At 45.3% G+C, this 18,657-nt stretch overlaps 1 protein-coding gene and 1 long non-coding RNA gene across 3 annotated transcripts in view; one reads left to right on the forward strand and one right to left on the reverse strand.

The window, feature by feature from the left end:
- Nucleotides 1–18,657, reverse strand: part of MACROH2A2 (macroH2A.2 histone) — a 53,635-nt gene that overhangs the window by 18,525 nt on the left and 16,453 nt on the right. Inside the window, exons 2-6 of one of the 2 annotated variants that reach the window (XM_030862472.2) lie at nucleotides 15,592–15,823; nucleotides 4,993–5,099; nucleotides 3,525–3,722; nucleotides 2,175–2,285; nucleotides 667–766 (exon numbers count right to left, since the gene is read on the reverse strand). In XM_030862472.2, coding sequence (XP_030718332.1) covers nucleotides 667–766; nucleotides 2,175–2,285; nucleotides 3,525–3,722; nucleotides 4,993–5,099; nucleotides 15,592–15,763 — 688 coding nt within the window. In that variant the 5' untranslated portion in view covers nucleotides 15,764–15,823. Of the gene's footprint in view, nucleotides 1–661; nucleotides 767–2,174; nucleotides 2,286–3,524; nucleotides 3,723–4,992; nucleotides 5,100–15,591; nucleotides 15,824–18,657 lie in introns of both variants that reach the window. The other variant, XM_060286752.1, reaches the window with a different exon arrangement.
- Nucleotides 7,933–18,657, forward strand: part of LOC132593671 (uncharacterized) — a 94,209-nt gene continuing 83,484 nt past the window's right edge. The window contains exon 1 of the long non-coding RNA XR_009559422.1: nucleotides 7,933–8,243. This is a non-coding gene — a long non-coding RNA (uncharacterized lncRNA). The remainder of the gene's footprint in view (nucleotides 8,244–18,657) is intronic.

Below are 18,657 nucleotides of genomic sequence, written 5' to 3' on the forward strand. Positions count from 1 at the left end.
CAGTAAAGAAAATGAACTACAACCACACTCAACAACATGGGTTGATTTCACAAAGTTAAGCAAAAGGAGACAGACACAAAAGGAGACATACTGCATGATTTCATTTATATAAAATCAGAAACAGATGATACCCCTCTATGCTGTTAGAAGACAGGATAGTGGTGGGGACTTCCCTGGTGGTCCAGTGGTTAAGACTCGGTGCTTCCACTGCAGGGGGCACAGGTTCGATCCCTGTTCAGGGAACTAAGATCCCACATGCCTCGAGGCGCAGCCAAAAATTTAAAAAACAGAAGACAGGATAGTGGTTACCCTCGGAGAGAATGGTGACCGGGACGAGGGATGAGAGGCCTTGTGGGGTGCTGGTAAGGTTCTGTTTCATGATCAAGGTGCTGGTCCCAGTTTTGTTCGCTTGGAGAAAAATTCATCAAGCTGTGCATTAATGATCTGTCTGTGAATAATACTTCAATAAAAATGTCAAAAATATCTGCAGACCTCAAACAAAATTAGTTTTTCTCTAGTAATGCTGTTCAATTACACACGAAGGCGGAGCTTGACCGACACGGTCCGCCAAGCAGGGGCCATCCAGCTGACAATGACCGACTTCACGAGAACTTGCCAGAACCGCAGCTATTCTAGGGCACCTCTCCCGAAATCTCAGAACCTTACCTATATCTTCCTTGAGGTCAATTTCAGCTGTGGTTGGGTGGACGATGCCCTCCACTCTCATGGAGCCAATATGGCTGATGTCACTCTGGGTCAAGGACAGCTGCATTGGGAAGAGAAGATGCAGAGGGTGGGCGAGATCAAGGCCTATGGAAAATCTTCATGTTTTACTCACATCTGTTCATTCTCTCAATTGCTTGTGTCAACAGGAAGGGCTGTGCGTGGAGCGACCATCTGACGTTTCCAAGGTGTGTGGTTTTCAACAGGCTCTTTGGAGCTCAGTGGATTTGATGTTCACCCTCAGGCTAGCAGCAAATCTGCCTCCCCTTTTGGGGGCAGGACCGGGACCTCCCCTCCTTTTCTTTTCCCTATAGCTTATGCCTTTGTTTCCCATCCGGGTGGCCTTGGTGTTCGATATCGTAATTCTCTGAGTAGCTCCTGAAAGAAGCTACTCGGTTCCCTGCATTCTCTCCAGAGCAGCACAGACCTGTGGAGGCAGGGATGTAAAGCCAACCACTTTGCTGGAGAGAAGTGAGGGGCTCTGGGATTCTGACCTCTACGTCTTGCACACTTGACTTTTGGGACCACCCTCTTGGAGCTATGCTTGTGAAACGCTGCCCCATGTGCCCAGAGCTGAGCAGAATGGAAGTCATTTTCCATTGTCTCCCCATGTGACCTAGAACTTCTTGCTCCCGTAGATAAGGGAGAGAAGGCGATTCATCACGTAACCACAGATAGCCCCTGGAGTGGACATAAATTCCACCTCTTTTCTTCCCTGCTTTCATCAGTGATGAATTAGGAACCCGCCACGTTTATGCTCTTCTCAAAACATGCTCTTCCCAATTGCTTCAACAGAGGTTCGTACTACTGTCAGGCTGCAAACATTCGCTACCCGATATGATTAACTGACTGTTTCCGCGGGTATCACATTGCAGCCCCAGTTGACTTGGTAGATAAATTGTCTGTTATGCTTATGGGAATGAATTATTTGCATGTCTGGCTGGGCTACTGTTGTGCTGCTGAAGACTTTTCAAATGTATAACCTTGTTTGTTTTCTTTCTGCAGCCTAGAAAGGCAAGCAGACTGAATTATTAGCAAATAATTCATTTCTAACACCAGCGCTATTCAGGGAACATATCTTTGTATTTTCCTTCTTTGATAAATTACATCACACCATGTAAAGCAGGCCTCCCAAAGCCTGGTTGAGAAAGTTAGCTATGGATTTTTTTTGGTGAGCAAGAGATATCTGGGGCATGGAGACCAGAAAGATCCACTCTGGGTACCTCTGGCTGACCCGTGTCAGCATGAACAATTCTCAGCACTAAAGAGCTTGTTTATCCTCACAATGCAGACATTGCCATAGCTTTTTAGTTTAAAAATGAATAATTCAAGACCAGAGTGAAAGTCATATTAGGGAAGGAAGGGATGAAGGAGGCTTCACTGCTTGTAAACAGTAGGTTATAAAAATGCAATAGTGTTTTATGACAGCACATTACAATTCTCTTTATTACCTTCTGCCCTAGAACAAGGCTTTTAGAAGACAGGATGGTGAATCCATCCCCGGGCCCATCTTCAGAGGTGGAATTTGAAGTTCCTTCTTTATCGCTGTCCTTTGGTTTGGACTGTTGGTAGAAATCAGAAGGACACATCAGAAATAATCCAGAAAAAGCCCAAAGTGGCTTTGAAATCTTTCCCATGGTTACCACCAAGTTGGATGTGAACGGAAGTGGTCAGATGTTAGGTTCTGTTGTTTTCAACAGAGGGAAGCAAGGGACAGCAATATGGGGAAAACAAAAGGATACTGCAAAAATCAAGTGTATTAAGGGGTTCGCATGTACCCATAGTCTTTGCTCAAACCTGGACACAGGTATGTTCTTTCCAACGCCTACAACTTCTGATAATAAGCCAGTGGGGTCATTTGCCCCAGGGGAATCCCTTCTCTCCAGGATTCCCCTGGGGCACAGCGGCCGAGAAATGAACTCTTATACCATCTTTTTTGCCATCACGGAGGTCTGGGGAATGAAAAGTTGACAACCCCCAAAGCAGCGCTGTCCAACAGAACTTCATTCCCTCGTGGACACGTTCTATCTTTGTGCTGCTCCGCGTTGTTGAGCACGTGAAATGTGGCTGGTGCAACCAAGGAACTGAATTTGATTTCATTTTCAGTAATTTAAATTCAAATTTAAATAGCCACACGTGGCTAGCAGTTGCCGTACTGGGCAGCATATGAAAGTATTACTCCACAAATGGCGCCTCTGAGCTATAGCTACTCATCCAAAACACCTGAAATGCCATTGGCTGAGCTCAGGCGACTCTGTGGGAAGCTAAAGGTGTGTCAGTATGCCACATGGGGAGAGGTGGAAAGTAGAGTTCCAGATCAGCTCTCTCACTTGAGATTTTGGTGAGGTCCGTGGAGGGGATCTGGAAACATGAAAACCACCCATATGTGGGGTTTGGAAAACTCTAGTAGACCCTGCATGATGATCTGAGCTCCTCTCAAAGGCCTTTTTTTTTTTTTGCGGTACGCGGGCCTCTCACTGTTGTGGCCTCTCTCTGTCGCGGAGCACAGGCTCCGGACGCGCAGGCCCAGCGGCCATGGCTCAGGGGCCCAGCCGCGAATCTTCCCGGACCGGGGCACGAACCCGCGTCCCCTGCATTGGTAGGCGGACTCTCAACCACTGCGCCACCAGGGAAGCCCAGCCCTTTACTCTTTTTCACACACATTCCTATCATTTTCTCCCAGCACCAAGCTGAGGCGGGTCCCCAGTCCTTCGGGGATGCTGGCCACGCCCTTCTCTTTGGATGGTTCAACTTTCCTCCCGTTCTGTGAGTCCTGAGCTCACAGATGCCACTGGGCTCACCTTTTTGGACGTCCGTGGTTTGGCAGCCTTCGATTTCTTGCCCCCCTTCTTGCCCGACGTGGCCTTCCTTCCTCTTTTCTCTGGGGGAGGGGAGAGGATAGTTTCTGACTTGCCTTTGGTCCCTCGTTTTTTGGCCAGCAGTTCAGGGTGAATTCTGGGCAGGACGCCTCCGCTGGCGATGGTCACTCCTTTTAGCAGCTGAAGAGAGAGAGAAGGCGTGAGCTCAGACAGCAAAGAGCTCGTTGGTTCTGGCTTTAATACGGTTCTAACTGTTGGCAAAACAAGCGTTAAATCTGGTCTCTGCTTTCCAAAGAAACTGCATAATACACGATTTAACTGGTTGTCCCTGCCTCACGGGTAGGACTTTTCTCTGTAGGTAACAAGGCATCCCGAGATCTTGTACAGAAAGCAAAACAAGCAAAGCAAAATGAAAGCGTATAGAGGCTGAAATCAGGGATGTTGCCCAGAGCTTGGAGATTCCAGACATAACCGAGGATAAAGAGCTTCAGACGTGGGAGCACAGCTTGACAAAATGAGGTACAAAGGTTAATGCAAGGGCTAGACCCAGTTAACAACAGGCCCCACTCCTTTGATCATGCATTCCATCAGTAAAATATGTGTGACCACACACCTCCCAACTGATATGTGTTTACTTTAACTAATCAACATGAACTACCACACTAATACATTCTGCACATTCTATAGCAGCGCTACTCCAAATGTGGTCTGCAACCAAGGCTGGTCCACAAGCTATTAGTTACCTGTCTGTGACAAAGAGAGTACAGAAATCATGAGGAAGGGTCTAGTAAGTTGACAGAGTTTTTGTATACCTATTGGATCTAGTAACAAAAAATTGTAGCTGGTAGTTTGTTTAATTTTTCTAGTAATTATTTTTTATTGTATTTTTGGAAATTATCAGCCCATGTTGGATTGGAAATAAGAACTGATTCTTAACCACAGACAGTTAACATTATAAAATACACATAAATTAAAATTCTCATACTATTTACCTGCTACCTTGCACATCTTTGGCGGGGGGCATGGGGGTGGGAATTCACTCGATTTTGGAGTCAGCTCTAAAATATAAAGCGTTAGTTTTGATATATGAAGAAGGACGCTTCTGCCCTCATCAGAATAAATCATCAACAAAGTTTGGGGGAAGAAACTGTACAGAGAATAACATATGTGCACTGCACTTCCCTCGGCAACACACAGAGCTTGCTTTCAAAGAGGAAAAGAAATTCTGGCAAGTCTCAGAATATATAATGGGATCTATTCCAGAGACAATTTTATTTTGAATCTAAATAATATGGCTAGCAGAATTTGTTCTTCTCCCATATGATCTGACTCTTTTAGTGTGAATGTGACTGGGTACTGTAGCAGGAAGGATTTCTAGCCAGCCAGGTCCACATGCAGTAGCGCGTTTGGCAAACCCATTCCGTGGCTGGTGTCAATGCTTCAGACGTACCTGATTGAGTTCCTCGTCATTGGCAACTGCCAGCAGGATGTGTCTTGGGGCTATCCGGGCCTTCTTGTTGTCCCTCGCTGCATTCCCAGCCAATTCTAGAATTTCCGCTGAAATTTCAAGGGAGGGTTAATAGGCAATCATAGAATGGGGTCTGAGCTTTCCAAAGCGTTCCTTTGGAAATGGCCTTGGAGTTAGATCACTTTTATTTATTTGTGATTTTTATGTCTGGGCCTGGAAAGAAATCCAGAAAACTGAAAAGAACTCAGGTCACAGACAAGTAAGATATTTTAGCAAGACCTGATATACGATCCTGTGGGTAAAGCCTTCTAGTTGTCCCTTGACATTAATTCTCCCCCATCTTCCTTAGTAGATGGACCTCTGATTTTCTGCAGAGCCCCAAATCACAGGAATGAAGACAGTATTTCCCAGCCACCCTTTTTGTTAGGTGTGATAGTGTGACTAAGTTCTGGCCGATGAAAAGCAAGCAGTTGTGTTGTATGGTACTTCTGGGAAGTATCCATTAATGAAGGGACAGTGCCTTTCTTCCCTTTTTACTGGCAGACTGAGGACATGATGGCTGGAATTTGAGCAGCCATCTTTGACCAAGGGTAAGAAGTTGTGGATGATAGAGCAATAAGATAGGAACCAGAATCTCTTATGACTGTGGAGCCTCCTTACCAACCTGGACTGTCTTCTATAGACGTCTTTTGTATGAGAGAAAAAGAAACTCTCTTGTTTAAGCCACTGTCGGCAGAAGTTAATCCTGACCAAAACAGAACCCTAACATGGAAGCCGAGTTTCTTTCAGTGTGCAGCCATCTCTGAGGAGAGCTGAGACCCCTTTCAGAATCTCCTTTTCCACTTCACTTGATGCCCCTTGTCCCTCTTGTCCTAAAGGAAAGTGGATAGGAAGAACTGATTTATACTAAGGGGTGAGGTACCACTTAACCTGAAAAGTGAATTCTATTTCACATACTATCAGTTTTTGAGTCAAAAACAAAACAAAACAAAACTATGGAATTGGTTTATACCCCTGAATGCTTTCCACTTCGTCCTTTATTTTTTCTTTCTTTCTCAATTTTGGAAGGATGCTCTGCTAAATCAAATTTGTCTGCTTTCAAGAGCATGAATGAGCCTTTAAAGAAAAATCCTTCCCCTAGAGAGAGTTCTTTCCCTAAAGAAAGAGGCAATGTGCCAGTGTGTTATATGCGGGTGGAAAATTGTATGGGCATGTGTGCATGAATGTGTTGTGTGTATGTATGTGTGCAGGTATGTGTGTATGTGTGTGTGTTGGGGGGATTTGCTGGTACAATGGCATAGATACTAAACCCTAAAATTAATAGGCGATTCTGCATGAATTTTTGCAATCAACCTAATTTCAAATAAAACACCGCATGCAATTGCCGTCATTCGTAAAATCTATGGCAATAAAATAAAAACTTGGCATAAGTATGCCGTATTAACTAAGCAAATGTGATTAACAAAAAATTAGAATAAAATAAGCATTAGAGTTAAATATTTATATGGCATTTCCATAATGAAAAGCGCTAAATCACTGCAAATTCATTCTCACAACATCTTTTTTGGGTTATTAAGCAAGGAATATTGTGTTTACTAACAATTCATTTACAAGGCACCGCATTTTCTGAATCAAAGAATGGGGCACTGTAGTTTGAGAAATACGAGCAGGCTTGTTGGGACTGGAGGACAGAGTATTTGAAATGAACGCTGTATTAGATATCTGGTTTGCTGCCTTCAGATTTCTGCCCAGCTTTTCTTTCGTTTAAAACGGGTACCCATCAAAAAGAGGTGTAGTTATAAAGTCTTCACAAACAGGCTTGCTTTATGGCTCTAGGTTAAAATGTACTCTCCCCATTGAGCACAATAAAAGGACTTTCCTGCACCTGCTAGGGGCTGCTGCTAGGGGCCCACACCTGGGAGGAAGGAGAACTCCGCTCAACCCTTTTTCCAAATGGGCGGAAACGGGGTCAAGGAGCCTCCGAGTTTTAAGCTTCTGAGAAGTTGAATTTCATTTAGCATCTTGGACCATCACTGTCCTCCCTCTGTCTCCTGCATTTAGAGGAAGCAGTTAAGCATCTTCTTGGGGTTCATCAAATTAACCATCAGCATGAGAGGCATGGCTAATGGGAAGCCCTACACGTTCCCAACCTTCAGGAAGCCCCTGAAGGTCAGGTTATTTTCAGCTTGACAGCCAGATGCACAGACACCGGATTCTCAGACGGAAAATCTGTCATCGAATGCCGCCACGGGAAGAGGCTAAAGGCAGCGATTCGTCAGGCAGCACAATGCAGGCACACAGGTGAGGCTCTGCCCGAGTGCGGCTGGGCTCTCGGACTAACTCTTCCGAAATAATTTATAAGAAAGAAAACCTTGATCGTGTGCTCAAGTGCAAAAGCAGAGGCAGAACTTTTTTTATTTAAAGAGAAAAATACTTAAGAATACATAGCAGAAAATCTAGACCAAGGAGTTCTTTTCTATGTTGGATGTTTAGTCTGAACATTCCTTGGGCCAGACTCCACCATTTAAATGTTTGAAATAACATGAATCATTATTAATATTTTCAAATGTTATGACAAATATATTCACATGAACTATAAAAGTTTGCTACATTCTTGAGTGATTTTATTGATTTTGGGAACACAGGTATCCTTGTGTGTCAACTGGCAATCAATAGGAAAACTGAATTTAATGTCACACATTTGTTTCACTGCAAATTTTGTTGGAAGATCATAATTTGTTAAGTGGTGGAGATTTCCACGGAGGTCTGGAGACTTCTACAGCAAACCTCTCACTTCTCGCAAGTCACACTTCCAGCAATAGTAACCATCTGGGATACAGCTGAGTATCTGATAGTAAAAGGAATGATTTCTGGAGCCAAAAAGGAGGTTGGAAAGCACATTATTTTGGAAGAGCTCGTGTCCGCTCATTTTGGATACAATCTAAACCAACACTGGATAGCCCAGACCACAGGAGATGGGAAATACCACAGCAAGTGTAGGCTTGGGACAGAACGCATGACTGTCTCCTTCCCTGGACTCCGCTCGCTTGTCCACCTGCCCGCTAGGTGGCGGTGTCTCTGGGCTCCGACTGGGCGCTCTGCTCTGCTCTGCTCGGGCGTTGCAGTCTTCCGAGGAAACGCCATCTACTCACAGCGCCTGCTTCCACCTTCCTTCCCATGTTACCAGATCTGCACTTCCAGCCCTGCCATGGTGCCACCTCGGCGTGCCACAGGTAAATCAAGCTCACCACATCCCCAAATCCAAGATTCCTCGAAACAGGCTCCTCCCATCACCCTTGGGACTGGCAGCTCCATCCAGACAGACCTGGGAGTCATTCCCTCTCCTTCCCTCTCCGTCTCCCTCTCTTCCCAGCCTCATGAATCTTTCTTTTTCTTTTTTTTTGCCGTACGCGGGCCTCTTAGTGTTGTGGCCTCGCCCGTTGTGGAGCACAGGCTCCGGAAGTGCAGGCTCAGCGGCCATGGCTCACGGGCCCAGGTGCTCCGCGGCATGTGGGAGCTTCCCGGACCGGGGCACGAACCCGTGTCCCCTGCATTGGCAGGCGGACTCTCAACCACTGCGCCACCAGGGAAGCCCCTAAGGTTTATTTATTTACTTATTTATTTTTATTTTTATTTTTTGCGGTACGCGGGCCTCTCACTGTTGTGGCCTACGTCCGTTGCGGAGCACAGGCTCCGGAAGTGCAGGCTCAGCGGCCATGGCTCACGGGCCCAGGTGCTCCGCGGCATGTGGGATCTTCCCGGATCGACTCTCAACCACTGCGCCACCAGGGAAGCCCCTATAGTTTGTTTGTTTGTTTATTGATTGATTGATTGATTGATTGTACGCGGTACTCTCACTGTTGTGGCCTCTCCCGTTGCGGAGCACAGGCTCCGGAAGCGCAGGCTCAGCGGCCATGGCTCACGGGCCCAGGCGCTCCTCGGCATGTGGGATCCTCCTGGACTGGGGTGCGAACCCGTGTCCCCTGCATCGGCAGGCGGACTCTCAACCACTGCGCCACCAGGGAAGCCCCCAGCCTCATAAATCTTAAATAACTTTGCCCCTCTTCTTCAAGCTTATCGCCATTACCCGAGCTAAGACTGTCTTCTTTTCCAGCCGAGATAATCGTAGTGGTTTTCCTGCCCCCAGTTCTGTCTTCCTCCAGATCCATGCTAACAAGGCCACCACTGGCCTTCTAATTGTGCAAATTAGAAAAAGATGCGCCTTCCTCAAGACACCTGACTTCCCTAATTTTGTTAGAACAAGAACCTTTACTGCCATCTGCTGGAAATGCTCATAATTAGTCACAGTTCTTTGAGGTCTATGATGTGAATGATTCTCCCTTCAATGTGTGTCCTTGTGCAGTGTACAACCTGCACAACCACACACGTGGCCCTGGCTGCCAAAGTGATCTTTTCAAAACACAAATGTAAAAACTGAAAAATCATTATATTAAAAAAATGCTTGGTGTTAAATGGATAGACCCAGTTGTCTGGAAATGATAGGTTTCTTTGTTACATAATGATTTCATGAAGTGCCCTGAAATTCAATGCTGTTTTAAGGCCTATTTGTCCTATCAATTAAAAATATATTACAGAACATTTTCTCACCATAAAACGATTATAAATTACTCATTCTCAATATCTTACATTTATATTGTATCTATTGTTGATGAATACAAAATTCTTTTCCAGAATCTGGGGCTTGCTTTTTCAGTCCATTTTTTCCTCACTTACATTGGAGATGTAAACTGGGCCAGCATTTACAGATTGATAAACTGAAGTATGAATGTGATGTGCATTCTGGGAGGCTGGTGGAGGTCTCAGGTGGAAGGGACCTTCTAGATGAGCAGTCCAGCATGCATTCGTTGCCGGAGCGTGCAACCTCCCCCAACAGGTTGGGACCAGAAATGCCATATAGCTGTAACATCATGATGATGTGTGAACCTGGGGTTGGTCAGGCAGCCAGTCCAGAGAAATCAGGCAAGGCTGACTGCTATTTCTCCCCAAGTTCCTGAAAATTCGTGCAACTTTCTTTTTGGCTAAGTAGCACCCAGCCTTTTCTTTCTTCCTTCCTTCCTTCTTCCCTCCCTCCCTCACTCCCTTCCTTCCTTTCTTTCTGCATTTGGTGTAGATTTTATTTTTGTATTTATAAAATCTTTAAATTTTTAATAGATTTTATTAAATTTGGGGATCTGCTCTAGGAAGAATTAAAATGGGCTTTAAAATATGGATAATTTCTTGGTATAGTTTTACTTAATAGAAAGTAAGAATGGTTCATGAATTTCAAACATTTGTGAAATATGACTTTGCATTTTTACATGCTATTTTTAAAACTTTTTTCTTTTATTAGAAATTTTATATTGAAGTATAGTTGATTTACAATGTTGTGTTAATTACTGCTGTACAGCAAAGTGACTCAGTTATATATGTGTGTGTGTGTGTGTATATATATATATATATATACATTCTTTTCATATTCTTTTCCATTATGGCTTTTCACAGGATATTGAATATAATTCCCTGTGCTGTACAGTAGGACCTTGTTGTTTATGCATTCTATATATACCAGTTTGCATCTGCTAATCCCAACCTCCCACTCCATCCCTCTCCCACCCCCATCCTCCATGGCAACCACCAGTCTATTCTATATGTCCCTGATTGTGTTTCTGTTTCATAGATAGGTTCATTTGTGTCATATTTTAGATTCCACATATTAGCAATGTCATATGATATTTGTCTTTCTCTGTCTGACTTACTTCACTTAGTATGATAATCTCTAGTTTCATCCATGTTGCTGCAAATGGCATTATCTTGTTCTTTTTTATGGCTGAGTAACATTCCATTGTATATATGTACCACATCTTCTTTATCCATTCATCTGTCAATGGATATTTAGGTTGTTTCTATGTCTTGGCACCCAGCTTTTTCTTACTTGGCTTTTCCTGTGGCCCCAGGTCCCCTCTCGGAGGCAGTGAGTGGGAGAGGGGAACTTCAGAGACCATAGACATGAATCTGAGAGGAGAAGTAAATTGGCCTCCCCCCTTATCCCACCCATTATTGAGCAGAGCTGATTCTCCCCTCCAGACAGCTCCCACATGTGCCCATTTCTTCTCATCGTCTCCACTGAGAACCCTAGTCCTGGCCCCTGTCAATTCTCAAAAGTGACTTTAAAACAGCCCCCACTGGTTTCCTGGACTCTGATCTTGCTTCCCACCAACTGTTCTCCACCTAAAGCCCATGTGAGGCCCCCAGAATGCCACCTCCTCCCTTCAATGCCTCCCCTGGCATGTGTGTGCAAAATGTGCACACTCTCATGTGGCCCTCAAGGACCTGACCCCTGCTCCCCCATCTCATCTCTCACCCTTCCCATTTCCCAGCTCTGCTCCAGGTACACAGAAATGCCTCCAGTTTCTGGAAGGGGCCACATACTTCCTCTAAACTTTAGATCTTTACCCTTGTTTCTCCCCAAACTGATAATCAACCCATCTGAATCTAGCCAACTCCTACCAATTTCCCACCCTGGCTGCCCATCAGAATCTTTTGGGGAAGCTTTAAAAACTCCTGATGCCCAGAAGTATCCCAGAATCTCTGGGGTTAAGACCCAGGTATCAGGATTTTAAATCAATCAATTTGTTAAAAAGCAGGATTGAGAACCTGGTTAGGTCTTTTTTTTTTTAATTTATTTTATTTTTATTTACTATTTTTGGCTGTGTTGGGTCTTTGTTGCTGTGCGCGGGCTTTCTCTAGTTGCAGCGAGCGGGGGCTACTCATTGTGGTGTGTGGGCTTCTCATTGCAGTGGCTTATCTTGTTGTGGAGCATGGGCTCTAGAGCACAGGCTTCAGTAGATGCGGTGCATGGGCTCAGTAGTTGTGGCTCATGGGCTGTGCAGGGCAGACTCAGTAGTTGTGGCTCGCGGGCTCTAGAACGCAGGCTCAGTAGTTGTGGCACACGGGCTTAGTTGCTCCACGGCATGTGGGATCTTCCTGGACCAGGGCTTGAACCCGTGTCCCCTGCATTGGCAGGCGGACTCTCAACCACTGCGCCACCAGGGAAGCCCCGGTTTCCAATTTTTAAAAATATTTATTTCTGGCTGTGTCGGGTCTTAGTTATGGCACCCGGGATGTTTCGATACAGCGTGCGGGCTTCAGAGCACGTGGGTTCTGTAGTTGCGGCACGCAGGCTTTCTAGTTGTGGCCCATGGGCTTAGTTGCCCCATGGCATGTGGAATCTTAGTTCCCTGACCAGGGATTGAACCTGAGTCCCCTGCATTGGAAGGCAGATTCTTAGCCACTGGACCACCAGGGAAGTCCCCCTGGTTAGGGCTTTTTAATTTGTTTTTATTTATTTATTTTTAACATCTTTATTGGAGTATAATTGCTTTACACCCCTGGTTAGGTCTTAACAACCCTTGCTTTATATTAGGCAGCCTCCCCCTGCTTCCCAAAGCTCCTCTGGCTTCCCTGTCCACATGAATGTCATCTTATTGTGTTGTTTTTAATGCTAGTCAACTCTGCTAGAATGTAAACCCAGGGAAGGCAGAACCACATCTGTCTGTTTTCCGTTGTATGTTTAAGGCCTGATGCAAAGGAGAAACTCAGTCAGTATTGTTGTCGTGAATGTTAAAGGTCATTTCAAGGGTGACAGGAGGCTTTCACACTTTGAACTCTCTTCCCTAAACAAAATCAATTCATGCCCCCTTCCAAAACAAAACAACTAACAAAAATCCTCTTTTTACTTACTAAGCAATGCCCTGCAATAATGATTCATTCCTTTGGCTTAAACTCCTTGTTTCATTAAAATGCAATACAGCCCCCAAATATACCACCTTAACAGAGTTGCTCATTACACTTTGCCCTGAATGATTTCATCAGCTCTTAATAGAAGAGAGAGGAGAAGAGTTACCATTTATTGGGTGCATACTGTGCACCAGACATTTTGCATACATTGGCTCATTAATGGAGTTAAATGAGATTAGCTCTGGAAACACCCAAAGCTCAGAGAGGTTAAGGAAATTAGCCCAAGGTAACAGAGCTGGCAAATTGATAAATCAGATTTAAGCTGACATCTAAGCCCCTACTGTCAACTCCAACCTGAGTTTGGAGGGGAGAAAAAAGCACAAAAGGAAGGGAAGGAAAGGACACCGGGAAGACAGTTCTGGGCCTCAGAAGACCCGCTTCATCTTCTCCATTTGACCCAGGACGGTGCTGGCAGCTGGGGAAGGAGTGTTATTGGCACTGGGGAAGGAGTGTTATTGGCAACAGCATCCTTCCAGCTGCTCCTCCTCTCTTCTCTCACACTTCATGTCCAAACCGTCAGCGGATCCTGCTGACTTAGCCTTCAAGATATCTCAGTACTCTGACCACTCCTCGGAGGCTCCACTGCCTACTCCCCAACCTCACGTCTCTCACCTGGATCTCTGCAACTGCCTTCCTGCTGCTTTCCCTGACCCCGCCTTGTACCCCCCTCCCCACAGGCAGGGTCTTGCACATCTGCTCAAAACCCTCCAGAGCTCCCGTGACAAGCTCTTCGGCCCCCACCAGCCACTCTCCCTCAGGCCTCATTTACAGTTCAAGTTCCCTCCCTCAGCCCCAGCCCTCTGTCCCCATTGCTGCTCCTTGGACACCCCCAGCACCTGCTTCCCTCTGTCCCGAGGGCCCCCCCAGACACCCACATGCCCACCCACTGGCCTCCTTCAGATGCCAGCCCCTCAGTGGGGCCTCCCCTCAGCTCCCCACTTCCTGGAATTAGCCCAAGCCTAACTCCTTTCCTGCTTTATTCATCCCCGAGCACTTAACACCATCTGCTGGACCACATACACTTCACTCATTTGTTTGCTGTTTCTCCCTTCAGAATGCATTCTGCTTGAAGGCAGAGACTCCTGTCTGTCTTGGTCTCTGCTGTATCCTCAGCACCTAGAATAACACGTGGCACATAGTAGGTGTTCAATAAATGTTTGTTGAGTGAATGAAAGACTATGAGAAAATGGGTGACATTCTACTTTGAGACACTATCGATCTTTACGGATGTGCTGGCTCGAAGTCCAGAGTGTGACATTCAGGCTATAGTATGCATAGCTATGAGGTCTGGTGGCTCTAACTGAAGATAGATGAAAAATCATATAAATGGCCCAGTGCTATTAGCAGGGAAGAGTCTAAGGACTTACTGTGTGCACTGACAGGTAGATGCTCGACAAATATTTATTGAATGAATGAAAAGGAAAACATAAGCTTTTTCATCAAACACTTCTGAACCAAAGAACAGAGTCACCAGTCAACAAAATCTGAAAAGGCCAAATTTTGTTCTATTGTATTATGCACAGTTTAGACTTTTGCCAAGTGGAGGCACAGGAACTACTATTATTTTGATTATACAAACATTATAATGGGGCAGTGTAGTGAAGCAGAAAGTGCACAGCTTAGGGTTGAAGGACGTCAGGGTATCCTGGCTCCCCGCTTGGAGGCTGTGGAATCTCTGGGTTACTCAGGGTCTTCCAGCATCAGTGGGTGGTATAGATCTAAAGGTTGTTTTAAAGCTTCAGTCACCATTTTCAAAGTCCTTCCTCTCCCTCCCAGCCAGGAGATTTTTCTCCCATCAGATTCCTGGGTTTAAAATGCAGCCAGGAACCTGCATTTTAAAAAAGCATTCGCCAGGCCTTTAGACCTGCTGCTGAAAGACTGGCTGAAATCTTGCTCCTCTGAGTGGGCTCTGGACCAGCAGCATAAGCATCACATCACAGCAGTGTGTTAGAAATGCAGAGTGTCAGGTGCTACCCTGAGACTGGTCAACAGGATCCTACCCTTGACCTTGTCAACAAGACCCCTGGAGTGATCCCCACTTTGAAAAGCAATGCTCTATCACACTTGATTGGTTTCACTTTCAGAGCCCTCCAGTCCTTCTCTCCAGCCTCCAGAGCAACAACAAAAAAAGCTAAATGTAAAGTTACTCAGATAGGTAAAGAACACACACAACAAAAATGCTATCTTTCAGTAAAAAAAATAATTTTAACAACCAACATGGGAAACTCTTTCCTATGTATTTGCAGACAGAGAACCACCTCTGTAAAGGAGAGTAAAATTAAAACGTTGCCGGCTTCATGGAACCAACTGAAGATGCTTTCAATGCTGGGCTCAACATTATTTATGGACATTGAGCCCTAGGTTCAATACAGCAGGAGAGCTGAGGTTTAGTGAGGACCGTGAAGTAAAAGTGAAGACTCCTGTTACAAAATGAATAGCAAGCCCCTATCTTCCCCACAGTTTGTCTTTTGTGGGAACCTAGAAATTTACGTATTACATTTGTCTACAGCAAGACACACCTTTCTTGGGGCTGGTCTAGAAAAGACACTTTATTGTGGATTCTCTTCCTTCCATGTTGATCCTCTGCCCTTATGTGCTCTTCCCTCCCCTAAAGCCTGCAGGAGTTGGTTTTAGCCAAGCAGGCAAACTGAAACCCCATTACCGCGCACAGCGACCTTGAGACAGCCACGGGCGAATCAAGGCTTCCCTGCCCAGCCTGTGTGCAGGGGCCGAGGGGAAGGTGAGATCTGGGAGCGGGTTACCTGCCCTGCGTGTTCACGTTACCTGCCAGGTATTCGATGACCGCGGCCATGTAGACGGGAGCACCCACGCTGATCCGGTACTTGAACGTCCCTTTCTTCAGGTACCGCATCAGCCTCCCCACGGGGAAGATGACCCCGGCCCTGGCTGAACGCGACAGCTTGGACATTTTCTTCTTCCCGCTCCGGCCCGACATCTTGCCTTAGTTTTGCTCTCAGCTTGCTTGACACGGTGGCCTCCCGGCACTAACTCAATGCTGGAAAGGAAAGGTGGCAGGGTAAGGAAGGGCGACTGGCCTGCAGCTTGGGAACTGTGGTGTGGCCAGAGCTCGTGTGACATGCCTGATAGCCCCGGGGAGGCAGCCCAGAGCTGGCTGCCACCGCAGGGTGCTGCAGATGGGGAGCGGGGGTTCGGCAGGCCCACCCATGAACAACTCCCCACCCCACCCATGCAGCCCAGCCTCCGTAGGAGAGGCCAGAGAGAGAGGCCATGGTCCTGTGGTCAGCCTCCAAAGAGGTCCACTTCAGCATCCCCAGAACCTGTGAATATGCTACTTACATGGCAGAAGAGACTTTGGAGATGTGATTAAGCTAAGGATGCTCCGCTGGGGAAGATTATCCTGGATTATCTGGGTGGGCCTAATGTAATTGCAAGGGTCCTTGTAAGATGGAGGGAGGAGATGACAGTAGTGACAGGATGACAGCAGGAAATGGATTCTCCCCTCTTAGCCTCCGGAAGGAACCAGCCCTGCTGACACCTTCACTTTAGCCCATTGAAAATGATTTTGGACTTCTAACGTCCAGAACTGTAAGAGAATAAATTTGTATTGATTTCAGCCCCTAAATTTGGGGGATAACTTGTTACAGCAGCAAGAAGAAAACTAATATGGTTCCCCTTTGCCCTGATTTGCTCCTGCCTCTTTTAATAAACAGTACAAAGTTAATATGGCCATGGCTATCATAATGGTTAGCTTTGACCCACAACTCAGAGCTGATGTACACTTCTCAGATGGAAGCACTTTTCTAAATTCCCTAATAACGTAGTATTCTTTTTTTAAAAAAATTTTTATTGGAGTATAGTTGATTTACAATGTTATGTTACTTTCAGGTGTACAGCAAAGTGAATCAGTTATACATATACATATATCCACTCGTTTTTTGATTTTTTTTCCCATATAGGCCATTGCAGAGTATTGAGTTCCCTGTGCTATACAGTAGGTCCTTATTAGTTATCTATCAGATAGATAGTAGTGCATATATGTCAATCCCAATCTTCCAATTTATCCCTTCCCCCTGTAGCATTCTTAAAAACAGAAACATGCCAGAAGAGGCAGTTTTATTGACTATGCTAAGGTAGAGTAACAGCAAATTAAAAGCCAGAATGCAACCCAAGCTTTTGCTCCTTAGAATGGGGAATCAAGGTTGATTTTGGGGAGAAACTTCAGAATCAGCACGAAGAGGTGACTTCAGTACAGTGCACCAAGAGACACGTATATGATTCTGTGTTATTTTAGGAAGCTATCTTTTGTGCAAAGATAAAATAATTATATACTTCTGAAAAAGCCTTTGTAAGGCTAAAACTAATTCAGAGAATTGTAATGGAGCTAAACCTGTTGGTGGAGGGAGTACTGTAACCAAAAAAGGAACATAAGCCAGAATAAGTAAAAGCAAATTACAAACAAGCAGAACCAAAGAAAAGGAAACAAAAATTTTCCAGGAAAAAATGTTAATGAATTAAAGCTCTCTGGCCCAAGGGCAGCATCATTCTCAGTTGCCGTTTTCTCTGGGGATGGAAAATGAGAAGGTCAAAAATAAATCGAAATCGGTTCTATCTGTTGAGGCAGCCATCTCAAATTTTGGCTCGGTTAGTTTACTGACAGCAAAGATGGCAATGAAGAGGCCTAAGAAAGTGGGTAAGAATATGATGGAAGAAAGTGCTAAATAAATGCATGGCTAATATGAAAGATACAAACCTGGGATTTCTTTAATCTGGATGGAAGATTGAACATAGGGCTCAGTTTTCTAAAGTACCCGATAGCTCTGTATGACTGAGGAGCTTTATATGAGAACTGTGGAATTTAGCAACAAATGCCATTCTCAACACCCTCTTATCTCTGAGGTAAATGACGTGAGTTTGAGGCATATTACTATATACTTGACATACGTTCTTTTTGTATGCTCATATGTACTTACTACCCTCCTATTTTATGTGACGTTTTGCCACCAAGAGATGTAGGTATTCATCAGAGTTAAGTACAAGCAAAGATGAGCAAATAGCCTGAGAACATTATCTCTTTCCCAGTAAGGCACACGGATAAGACAGCATCACTTTTTTTAGAACTTCCACATTTCTCTGCTTCTGCTGCAAACTCTCATCAATCCACTTACAGCTGTCCTCTCTGTGACGAAGCAGGTAGCTGCATATTAGGATTATAATCATCAACTCATGTTGAAGAAACTTAGGTCAGGCATCGATGAGTGTACAGAGTACCTGCTGGTAGTCAGTGCTATCCCAGGGGACAGGAAACACGAGAGCAATGTTCAACAGTCCCTGCTCTTAGGGACAATTACATGGCACATGCTGGCTACGCGCTGGTGGCGTTCAGAATGGGGTGGCCCTTGGTGTAGTGGAAAGAGCCTGGGACCAGGCAGGAATCCCTGGGTGTGGTCCCACTTCTACATGACTAGCTATGGGAGCTGTGTGTGTCATTTGAGTGGCCTCATCTGTAAATCAGGGAGGTGACTGATTGATCCTGAAGGCCCCTCTGGTCTTAAACATTCCAGTCTTCAGAACTGCACTTTCAAATGGTTCTGGAAAAGAAGCTCAGTCTCTTTAAGAAATGATATCTGAAGAGTTAAGAGCCTGTGCAGGTGCATAAAGATGTGTTAGTATTGGTGACTCCACTAAACCGATTATTAGTTACTGATAAGTGGGGGGAGGGGAGGATTAGTAGGTCTGGTTGCCGAGGAAACCACCTGAAAAGCCCATCACAGGATGGACATGCTCTGTGGATACCGTACGATGTGCTGGATGGTCATAATCTCTCCTACAGAGAGAAAAATGCACGGAGCACAAACACCACAAAGCAGG

The sequence above is a fragment of the Globicephala melas genome, chromosome 16 (assembly GCF_963455315.2).
Source record: "Globicephala melas chromosome 16, mGloMel1.2, whole genome shotgun sequence".
Classification (NCBI taxonomy): Eukaryota; Metazoa; Chordata; class Mammalia; order Artiodactyla; family Delphinidae; genus Globicephala; species Globicephala melas.